We start from the raw sequence: 12162 nt of genomic DNA on the forward strand, positions 1-12162 counted from the left end.
ACTCTAAAAGCCTATGATTCTATGACAGAATTTTAATATCCCTTAAAGACCACACATTTCAATGAAGGCAGGTCACATGGTGAGCTGTGGATCATCAGGGTTGATGAAACCACTGATGGAGACATCAAGTGTGAATCAGTTCTCTAAGTACCATTCAAAAGAGAGTTGGCTGGGTTTTATCCCCCCAACTACATTCTTAAGATCATTTTCTTTACACTTACAAGCATACCATATGCTGTTAAACCAAATCAAGTGTCTGAAATGAGAGCGATTCCAGCAGCATCTTAAAACATTTCTAGTAATTAACATGATTCAAAAGTAGCAACTGGAATAACAAATGTCAGTTTTCAGACTATTATCATAATTAAAATCAGCTTGGTATTATGTCCTCACTAACAATAACAGTTTAAAAAATATTACACCGATTGATTCTCATTAGCATTGTTATTAGAAGCACTCTGTTTAGAATTAGTGAAATAACGGATTCCAATTTACAATAAGAATGTGTAATATATACATAAATACTGTGTTGAAAATTTCTTCTGTGGTTTCACTCACTACTGTTCTCCATCAATTGATGAGAAAAATGCATTCTACAAATTATCAGAGAGGAGAGAAAATTTCAGTGAAATTTTCTTATGTGGGGTGCAGGGGTTTGTTGTGCTTACCTTACTTTTGAGGTGTCTGAAGGGCGTTTGCATCATCTCACCAGTGGTCTGCACTCTGCAGTCTTTCCTGGGTGCCTGTGCTTCAAGCCTAGAGAAAGACATCATGTGATAACTCCTTCACTAGGAGGTTTTCATATCAGGAAGCACTGACAGCCAGGAAGTATGCTGGAGACCCACACATCACCCTTGGCCACCTCAGGTAAGCTCGAACGGTAAGCTCTAAACCTTGCCCCTAGGGAAAGAAGCATCTCTCAGTTTCAGTTCCTCAGTTCCTCATTTTTCCAATCTTAAATTCAGGTCTCCACATTTCTGAGCAATTTGTGTGTGTATGTGTGTGTGTTTTAAAAAATGAAAATTTGTCAGCATTTTTGTGAATTTCTATTAATAATCACATTTTTGTATGCAGTTTTGACTAATGTGCACATCGTTGCAAGCAATTTTTCTTCATATAATGCATTTTTGTACATCATTTTTACTAATATATTCATTTTTATGCATTCTACCAAATATATGCATTTTTGTAAATGTTGGTTGGTTGGAGACGGCATCACAAAATTTGGATAAGTACGAATTTTGAATGATGGCTGTGTTTTGGTTCTCATATTCTTTCAGAAAGTGCAAATTGGATTGATTTGGCTTGAAATGCAAACTGAATTTAATTTCTCTCCCACCCCTACCTGCACCCAGCAAAATTCTAAAGGAATACTCAAGTGCTCCAAGCATGAGGCAGACTTATAGGAGCCTCTTTCCAGTAGTGTAGTGGCAAATTTGGAAGTGCAGGTTCCCTTCATGATAGTCATAGCCACACCCTCACACTCATATCTTCTTTTTTGCTGCTGGGTTGAGAATGAAATCCTTAATGCCTTCTCCCACAACAATAGGCATCCCTAGGAACCAATAACAATGAAAGGGGAAAGTGTTAGCTACTGAGAAGAGTCTTCTCAGTGGCTGACTCACCTCCTTTCACTCTGATTAGAAAACTCTTCTCAGTGGCTAACACACTCCCCTTTCATGCTGATTGACCCATAGGATGCTAGAGACATAGGGATCCTGCTGTGTACCTGTTTCCAAAAACGTAAGAGGCCTAAGACTCCCCCCCAAGACCCCAGATGACTACACCCCTGCCCCTTTCACAAAAGAAGAAAACATTTGAGAAATTGGAAAATAGATTTTACCAGACCACTAATATTTATAAACAAGGGAAAGGCAACACTAGATCACCTGAGACCTGAGAGCAACCTGATTTCTTTTCTTTTCAAAGTTTATTTATAACCATATTACTACTAGGGCCGTGCACTGGATTTGGCCAAGACCCGGGTCCCAAATCAAATCAGGCCTATTTGGAAGAGCTGGGGCGTTGGCTAAATTGGACTGAGGCAGGCATGGATCACTACAGGTCAGATTGGATGGCCCTGAGCAATATGGGATTATGGCGCAGTGCATCAGGGAGGAAGAAGAGGCAGGCATCAGGCTTGCCTTGCCTATGCTTCTCATGCCTTGTATGTTATTTTCTCAGCAATTGCAAGCCACTCTGCAATACTTCTCCATGGGAGTGTAAAGAGTTCCCTAGTTGCCCTTGCAGCTTACTGTGCAAGCAAACTTGGCATCAGTACAGGGCCTCACTGGGCAGCCGCATTATAATAATACTTTGGAGCAACACTACATGGGACCCTTGGGGAAGGAATGTGGCTCAGTACCAGGGCATCTGCACTGCATGCAGGAAGTTCCAGGTTCAGTCCCCAATATCTCCAGGTGGGGCTGGGAGAGATCCCTGCCTGAAATCCGGGTGAACAGCTGCCAGTCAGTGTAAACAATACTAAGCTAGATGGACCAATGGTCTGACTCAGTGTACGGCAGCTTCCTATGTTCCTGCATCAGCTGCATTTTGGGAATGTCTCCCAAAATCCCCATAGATTAGAATGCTGTGGCTACTCCTTCCACTAAGGAAACCACTGAAAATAGAAGGAGCCTACTAGTATTTACTCTGCTGAGGCCGTTCCTAAACTTGGATCCAGGCCTGTTGTATGTTTAGTATGATTATAGCATGTGTCTTCGCACATAAGGTAGCCACACATTTACCACTTCACCACCGTGCATGGTCATTGCCAGACTTTGGCATGGTAGATAGCTGTAGCTGCTGAGTAAAGCACAAAGAAAACCCTGCCAGGAGCAAGTGTGTGCTAAGTCACACACACACACACACACACACACACACACACACACACACACACACACAGTTATGTCCTTCAGTCTCCATGAGTTGGAGAGGAAAGCCTGAAGTGGGGAGTCTTCTCTACTCATATAAAACTGGGGTTCTAAATCATGTGGTGAGATTCCATAAGTAAAACCTAAGAACTTAACAAGAGCCCTGCAGGTTCTTGCCAAAACTCATCAGCATTCTGTTCTTGCAGTGGCCAACCAGACGGCTATAAAAAGCCCCCCAAAAAGGGCCTGAGTGCAATTGCCCTCTCCCCACCTTCCCAGCAACTGGTCTTTAGAAGCATACTGCCTCTGACAGTGAAGGCAGAACATAGTCATCATGGCCATTGATAGTCTTAACCTCCATGAATTTGTCTGTGGCTCTTTGCCCTCCAGCCCTCCAACAGCCGAGGGGGTTCCTTGCTTCAAATTTCATCTTCCAACTCACGTTGAGTGAGGGACATAGTGACACAAAAGATGGAGCTTAACACACTCACCCCCACCTGACAAGGGACCTACCAAGACTCCAGAGTAAGCTTAGTAGTCATGGAATAAGAGGAGAGGTCCTCCTGTGGATCAGGAACTGGCTAGGAACAGTTCTCCCAGTGAAGTGATATAGAAAGTGGACTCTCCCAAGGATTAGAATTGGGACCTCTGCTTTTTATCTTGTTCATAAATGTTAGGGGTGAACAGTAAGATGGGTAAATTTGCTGATGATACTAAATTGTTCAGAGTTGTTAAAATAAAAACGGACTGCAGAGAGCTCCAAAAGGAAGTCTGAGTGAATGGGTGGTAAAATGGCAAATGCAATTCAATGTAAACAAGTGTAAAGTTACACATATTGGAGGAAAAAATATTAACTTCACATATACGCTCATGGGGTCTGAACTGGTGGTGACTGACCAGGAATGAGACTTTGGGATCATAGTGGATAGCTCAATGAAGCTGTCGACCCCGTGTGCGGCAGCTGTAGCAAAGGCAAATTCCATGCTAGGGATCATTAGGAAAGATACTGAAAATAAAACTGCTGATATCATAATTCCATTGTGCAAATCAATGGAGCGGCTACTTTTGGAATACTGTGTACAGTTCTGGTTGCCTCACCTCAAAAAGATATTGTAGAGTTAGAAAAGGTTCAGAAAAGGGCAACCAAAATTATCAAGGGGATGGAGGAAAGGTTGCAGCATTTGGGGCTTTTTAGTTTAGAGAAAAGGAGAGTCAGAGGTGACATGACAGAAATGTATAAAATTATGTATGACATGGAGAAAGTGGATAAGGAAAAGTTTTTCTCCCTCTCTCATGACACTAGAACTCAAAGATATCCAAAGAAGCTGAATGTTTGAAGATTCAGGACAGACAAAAGAAAGTACATCTTCACAAAGGCATAGGAATTCACTCCCACAAGAGGTAGTAATGGCCACCAACTTGGCTTTAAAAGAGAATTAGACAAAATCATGGAGGATAAGGCTATCAATGGCTACTAGTCATGATGGCGATGCTCTTCCTTCATAGTTGGAGGCAATATGCTTCTGAATACCAGGTGCTGGAAACCGTAGGAGGGGAGGATGCTCTTTGCACTCAGGTCCTGCTTGCGGGCTTTCCATGGACATTTGGCCACTGTGAGAACCCAATGCTGGACTAGATGGGCCAGTGGCCTGGCCTAGCAGGCTTTTCTTATGTTCTTACGTTCACTTGACTTTCTCACGTACAGCTTTTACATGCGAGCAGTACCCCAAAACAGGGCTTTGGCTTAATACAATTTGGCTCACTTAAATAGTTAATAAACTGCAAAGTCATTCTAAAGGAATTTAGAAAGGAAGTCCAATACCATGACCGTGGTGAGGGTCTGGTATGCCTTTTAAAGTGACTTGCATAGTACACATTGTACCCAGCATTTGAAAGATGACTGGCTTCCACTCTTCAGTCTGCAAGTTCTTCCAGTTGTTTACTCCAGCCAAAGTTTTCCAACTCTTAAATGTCACTTGGCTGAAAAAAATGAAGTAAAAAATAACAGTGACACACGTATATCACCCGGCAGTGGCTGTTGAGGTGGCACACTGGCAGGTAGGAGACAGAAAAAGACTATAGGCATTGATTATAATCCAGCGTGGAGAAGACTTCCTGGACTCATCCGTGCTTTAAAGGGCTGAACTCAGGAAAACTGCTGGTGCAGGGCAAAGAGCCACTGCCCACTTTTGCCCCAAGAGTTCCCTGCAGGAAATAGGTGTTTGCTCTACCAACAGTAGCTTTTTCCAAAGGAGATCATCCAGGCCTACTACAGTGCCCTTTAGATAATGGCCCTGCCTTTTACCCCCATCCCAGTGGTGCTTATTTTGGGGTGCAGCCTTGGGGAGCACCCCCTATTAATTGCACCCATTACATTAAACCTACTCTCTAGCAAACAGCAAAGTGAAGAGGCATCTACCTGTAATACTATTACCCCCACCCTCTGATAATACTCACTAATAATACCCCCTTTAATCACACCTACCTGCTGAAACTTTGAAACGATATGGTCTCTGTTTAAGAAAAAAACACAACTCTCAAATCAATTCACGATGGCTTCCTGCCAACATTTTAATGTGTAAATTCGTCTTTATCTTTCTGCTCTCGAGACCTGGCTAGGTATCTGAGGAACAATAACTATAATAAGTGTGTTGAACAAAGTAGATGTAGATTGCTTAAAATTGCCTTTTAAATGTTTTATCGCCATTGTGAGATGAAATAGTTCCAAAGAGAATTTTAGCCAAAAAGTGCTGTTTTTTAAATATATCTATCTATATATCCCCAGTGCTTATACAAGAATATTAAGAAAGGGCTGTAGTTCAGTGGTAGAACATCTGCCTTGAATGCAGAAAGTCCCAGATTCAATCCCCAGCACCTCCAAGTAAGGCAGGAAGATACTCCCGGCCTGAATGCCTAGAGAGCTGCTGCCAGTCAGTGTAGACCATACTGAGCTAAAGGACCAGTGGTCTGACTTATACTAAGTCCTATGTTCCTAAAGAAAATATGTCAAAAATGTGTGCCCTAGCAGTTAATGCTGTAAACATGAAACGATTGATTATTGCATCATCATATCAATTAATGTGGTAACATATATATACGGACATTTAGGGAAACCGTGTGTAAACCGTGTGAAGACGGTGGGTGAAGAATGGAATTAATTTCACAAGACATTTGGGAGCATTTAAGAGACAAAGTGATGGATAGCCGAGAGGAACCAGACCAAAGTGCAAAGGGGGCGGGAGGAGTTTTGATGTGTGACTGAGATTAGGACTATCTACTAGGGGTGGCAGGAGCACAAAATGGGATTGTGAGACAAAATGGAATGGAAATAATAGTGCCAGGGGAATGGTTGATAGCTGGCCATGCCAAAACACAGGAATCATACAATGATCATCTGCAACCAATACTGTGATGGAGAATAAGTCCTGGGCAGAGCTTAGAAAAGTTACTTTTTTGAACTACAACTCCCATCAGCCCAATCCAGTGGCCATGCTGGCTGGGGCTGATGGGAGTTGTAGTTCAAAAAAAGTAACTTTTCCAAGCTCTGGTCTTGGGGCAGGAGATTGTCACTCTGAGGAAGATAAAACTTACTCCTTGGGGCAAAGCACAGAGAGAAAGGGGGGGGAATGGGGTGAGAAAATAGATTCAGTTTTCATTTAAAGCTTAATTTATTGAATTCACACTTTCTGAAACAATATGAGACCTGAAATGCAGCGAGTTCTTCAACCAAACCAGATTTACAAATGTGTGTAAAAATAACTATATTAGTGAAAATAACATACCAAATGTAGGAGAAATTGTTTGCAAAAATACGTACGTAAGTCAAAACTGCAGACAAAAATGTGTTCATTAGGAGAAATTTGCACTGAAGTGCTAAAGAATTTTCATGAGGATTTTTTAAAAAACTATTCCGTGCCAGCTCCAGGTTTTAGTGAGTCCTTGGACAACATGTCCCCAGTGGGCCCCTCCTCTGTGGGCCTCCTTCCTCCTTTACTGATGCCTGCTCAGTTGCGTTTACTCTCTGGCTGAAATCTGCACAACCACCTACTGCATAAGATGTGGAGGAAGGACTCCATCGTATGTGCTTAGGGAATATGCAGCTGAATGGGTGATGACAGCAACAAAGAAGAGTGGATGGACTAGAAAGGTCAAGACAGTGACAGTGGGCTGTCCTGCAGTGACATTGGTCCACCTCTTATCCTGGCCTCTGACACCTGGGATATATGTTTTAGAACCCACCCTGTACTCTATCATGGAGGATGAGGCTATCAATGGCTACTAACCATGATGCCTATGTTCCATCTCCACTGTTAGAGGCAGTAAGTCACTGAATACCAGTTGCTGGGAATTACAAGTGGGGAGAATGCTGTTGAATTCAGGTCCTCCTGGCTGGCTTCCTATATGCCACTGTTGGAAGAGAATGTTAGACTAGATGGGCCTGTGGCTCTTCTTATGTTCTTATAGTTCTCTTGATTGTAATCTGTTTTGATAATGATGATGATCCCAGACCTAACACTGGATCATCCTCATGATAGTTACAAAATGTCATTAACAACGTTGGTGATGGATCCAGAGATTTTCATGTGTGAATGAAAGGGGACTCCACTTACTCTTGGGCTGACACTGATTTCCCTCCAGTCTGCATCCCATATAATCACCAGCCCTCGCAAAGGCTCCTTGGAGCAGTGTGTATGAAGTGTGATATGATGTGGTGGGATACATCAACTCCTTGCTCTGGACACAATTGGAAGTCATTTTCTTCTCACTGGATATGTTTACATCCAACTCACTCCTTGTTGGAAATGTGATGATTTCAAAAATCAAACATTTCCTGAATTTTGCCCCCTCTTATTATAATCCCTGCCACTGAAATCTTAGATGATGCCCTTGAGGAAGCAGCATTCAAGAGAAAGGTAAGTGACTAAAAACAATCTGGAGGGCTCATAACTGGATCTGTTCTTGCTGGACACACAGGTCTGTTCATGGTCACACAGTAAATATTGTATTCCTTAGATACAAGTTCATGAATACATTTAAAGAGTCATACAGAGTGTCCTTTATCTGTCCTTGATGTCTGCAGATCTTAAATCTGCCTTTTTCCCAGTGGGCATAAATGCTAATGTTAACAGTGCATTAAATTTTCCTTCATAATCATTCTGGCTAATTGCAAGAGTTTTCTAAGATCAATAAGAAGAACATTGAGCCGAATGCTCAGCCGTTGACCCGTGAATGATACAAAAAGACAGCAGCAACACAAACAACCAAGATGGCCACATTCACACCACACATTTATTCTGCTATTATTCCACTTTAAACAATCACGACCTCTCCCAAAGAATCCAGGTAAGTGTAGTTTGTTAAGGGGGGGATGAGAGTTGTGAGGAGTCTCCTATTCTCCTCAGAGAGCTACAATTCCCTGAGTGGTTTAACTTGTGATTGTGCTCTTGAGTCCAGGATCTTCTAGGTTTGCAACAAATTAGTTGTATTGTTTATATGTTGTATTTGATCCTGGGGCAAAGGATGTGGGGTAGGTAGGCTCTTTATGGTGAATTATATGTTGAAAAAGAATGATAATCTAACATGGCCAATATGCCACACATTTTTTTTACTGTCTATCTATCTGTATATGTGTGTGTGGACACACACACATACTCATACATACTGGGATATGGTCTGAAGGCACATGATGATGCATTCTAATTTTTAGAAAAGAGTCAGGAGCGGTTCATTTGTTTCTTTCAGATACCTACAACCCACCCTTCACCTAGTGTAAGAAACAGTGATGTTCCATGTTGCTGTGTAAATAATTATTGTGGGTTTATGTCAATATGGTGCGTCAGGCTTAATAGGTTAAGTATGGTAAGTGGTGAATGTTGGGGGGGTGAGAGTATGGAATGTTGGTGTATGCTGCACGTGATTTGCTGGGTGAATATGGGATGATTGGTTTATATTTGAAGGGTTGGACAGTGTACAGTTAGATAGGGTACAGACTTGAGAGAGATAGAGATAGGGAATTGACTTGGATAGAGAGGGCTGGAGGGTGTGTGGTGTGAGTGGGCTGTACAAGGTTACACAGGCAGGTTTATACTAATATTGATAATAAAGTAAGGACTATTGGAATTATATAAGCTAGGAACGTATCTAGAAACCACATGCTTGAGTACTTGAAACCAAAGCATTCTTGCTGAAGTAATATCTGTTAAATAAACTTGTTTGTTCTTTATAAACGCCCCTAGTTCTTGCCCAGCTATGAAGGGGCAGACCATAAACAGGTGTGAGGTAAAAAGTATATATGATGGCAGCAAAAAGTACCTCTGAGTGACTGTAATCAGGGAATCCATAGCTGTAGCCTTAGGGCAAGGTGGCACGGTGTGTGTGTGTGTGAGGCTTGCCTGGAAGGCTGGTGGGTATAGCAAGGGCTGGGGAAACAGAACAGCCTTGCTGTACATATAAGTGTACTCAGGAAGTACGGTGAACATGCCTTCTCCCTTCACCTCCCTCACTTGTTGCTGCTGGTGGGGTGGAGGTAGTGGTGGGGCGGAGGAGAGATGTAGAGACAGAAACATATTTAAACCAAACTAACAATAGTTCAGCTACAACCACAGTGTATTAGATCATCCTTTAATTCCTCTTACTTACTTCTAGATGTCTGACTGGGTTTTTAGTCTCTTAATGTGTGGGATGGAGGGTTGTTGGGAGTTTTCCTTCATTCTTCTTCTTGGGAAGACTTTCTTTTATTCTAACCTTGGATTCTGTTGTTATTTTTATCATTTTTGTTATTTTTTTGACTGAGTGTTCTATTTTTCGATGATGATGATGGCTTTGAGTCTCTTTGGGGTGAGGGATGATAAATGAATGATTGAATGGATGAATGGATGCATTACAGTAACCTTGCTGAAACTAAGCAAGTCTAGGTCTGGAATGGGAATTATATAAGTTAGCCTTCCAGCCTAACTTGAAGATTGCCTGCAATGGAAAAACCCTATGGAAGGGTTCCATCACAGAAGGAAGGCATGACAGAAATAAAGAAATAAAGAATGTCTTTGTTGTGAGACATGGTCAGTTCAATCACTGCAGAAATAACATTTGAAAGATGAACCACATGATGGGCAGATGGTGCGATTTCTTTCTATGGCAGTGCTGTAAGCCCCTACGGAGAAGTGACCACATCATCTGCCAGTTCCAACTGACTCTCCATTTCAAGTATTATTAGTGTGCCTTGGCAGCCAGTTATAAGGAAGCTGTAGCTATGCTGCATAGATATTATGAGAATATCTGTCCTCAAAAAGAAAGAGACACATTTATCCATGTCAAATGTTACTGGTTCTGTGAGAAAGCTGACACCCTGCACAAAACAAGGGCCACACCTGTACCATACATTTAAAGTACTTTTATACCATTTTAACAGTCATGGCTGCCCCCAAATGATCCTGGGACTATAGTTTGTTAAGGGTACTGAGAGTAATTAGGAGACCCCTCTTTCCCCCATGGAGCTACAATTTTCAGAGTTTATTTTTAGAGAGAAGCAATAGGATTATTTGATAGAATTTATTTATTTATTTATTATATAATGTTACTTTATGGTTCACATAATAATTTTTCAAAGTCTTGAAAATTTTCAGGGAAATCTCAAGCTTTGATATTAACCTTGCCGTCTTACCTGAAGATACCTGTGGTCTTTATTTAAGGATCTCTGCTGAACAGATAATTGGCATCAACTTTGACAGTTCAAATAACCTTTGAGGGCACATGGAGGGAGCAGAATCAGCTTTTCAACATCAAATCACCCGTGCTGTCAGATCTGGCTGCACGTAGTGTGATAATCAGCTTATGGGCATGATCTAGCAAGAAACACTTCAATCATAGCTAGGAATGGGGGAGAAATTTGATTCAGTTCACATTTAAAGGCAAACTTACCTCATCTGCACTTTCCAAAATAATACACAAACCTAAACACAGATCCTGTGAAACTCACACATCTCCAAATTTCACAATGCAGTTCTCCAGCCAAAGTGTACAAAAATGCATAGAACAAGAAAAAGTATGCATAAAAATGCAAATATTAGTGAAAATAGCATGAATAAATGCTTTATATTAGGGGGAATTTATTTGCAAAAATGTGCGTGTGTGTGTTAAGTAAAATTGCTTACCAACATGTGTATATTGGGAGAAATTCGCTGATGAATTTTCATGACGACTTTTAAACAAACAAATCACAAACTGATACAGAAATGTGGAGAACTGAATTCAAGAGTGAAAAAATGAGAAACTGAGAGAAACTGAAATGGACAGATTTGCCCATCCCTGTTCACAGCCTTGGTTACCGAATTGGAGTAGGAATGGGCTTGCATGCAACATTCTTTTGGACACTGTATCCCAAGGATAACTCCCTTGAGAAAACTAGTTACTGTACATAGAAAGGATTGGGGCTACTGTGTTCATTTCTGTTTCAAAGTATAACATTTCATAAAACAATAACAAGCACGCAAGGCAAAACATCTTACAGCAAAAGCAGAATCTCCCTGATCCAGCAGACAAGATTCACATCTGCAGCCAGCCTTTGTGAATGGATTGCCTTGCTTCATAGAATCACAGAGATGGAAGGGGCTTATGAGGCCATTGAGTCCAACCTTTCGCTCAGTGCAGGAATCAAGATTAAAGCACACCCCACAGGTGGCTGTAAAGCTGCCCCTTGAATGCCTCCAGTGTTGCAGAGCCCACCACCTCCACATATTTAGAGGATGTAACCTTTATGTGCAACAGTGTCTGCTGTGGGAGATAAACTTTCCACCTATCCACCCATTCCCTCCATTAAGCATCCTTGTTGGATAAAGGCTGAAGTGGACATGGATAGGTTTTTTGTTACTGAGTGAAATATAAATGATGTAAATAAATCATTAAAATAAATGAATTTATTCCCTAGGTTTCTGTTTCCCTAGGTTAAAGAAAGGTCAGGCTGTTCTAGGTGGGAAAACAACAAACACAAAAGACTTGCCTGGAAGTTGCAGCCCCTTGCTGAGATTAAAAGCAGCCAAAAGCTTAAACAGCCCCGCCCCTCGCTCAGGAAGGAAGCCTGCCTTCCTGCCTTCAAAGGAAGGAAGCCTGAGATAATACTAAAGAGTTAAGCCCTAGCTGACAAAGCGTCAAGGCGAGTTAAGCAGCAGAGCGAGTTCGGCAGCAGGGCGAGGAGGCCAGGGCCCCCCACTCTACCCTTCTGTTCCCTGACCTCAACTAAACCACAGTCTCCAACCTATTGACATAATAAACCTCAAACAAAACTATGCAGGTA

The 12162-nt window shown here is 41.7% G+C and overlaps 1 protein-coding gene across 1 annotated transcript in view; it reads right to left on the minus strand.

Annotated features, from left to right (window-relative positions):
* Positions 1-668: 668 nt before the first annotated feature.
* The window catches only part of HCN1 (hyperpolarization activated cyclic nucleotide gated potassium channel 1), a 308517-nt gene continuing 297023 nt past the window's right edge, over positions 669-12162 (minus strand). Inside the window, exon 8 of the mRNA XM_061617563.1 lies at positions 669-756. Coding sequence (XP_061473547.1) covers positions 701-756 — 56 coding nt within the window. The 3' untranslated portion in view covers positions 669-700. The remainder of the gene's footprint in view (positions 757-12162) is intronic.

Source organism: Rhineura floridana, chromosome 1, assembly GCF_030035675.1.
Source record: "Rhineura floridana isolate rRhiFlo1 chromosome 1, rRhiFlo1.hap2, whole genome shotgun sequence".
Lineage (NCBI taxonomy): Eukaryota > Metazoa > Chordata > Lepidosauria > Squamata > Rhineuridae > Rhineura > Rhineura floridana.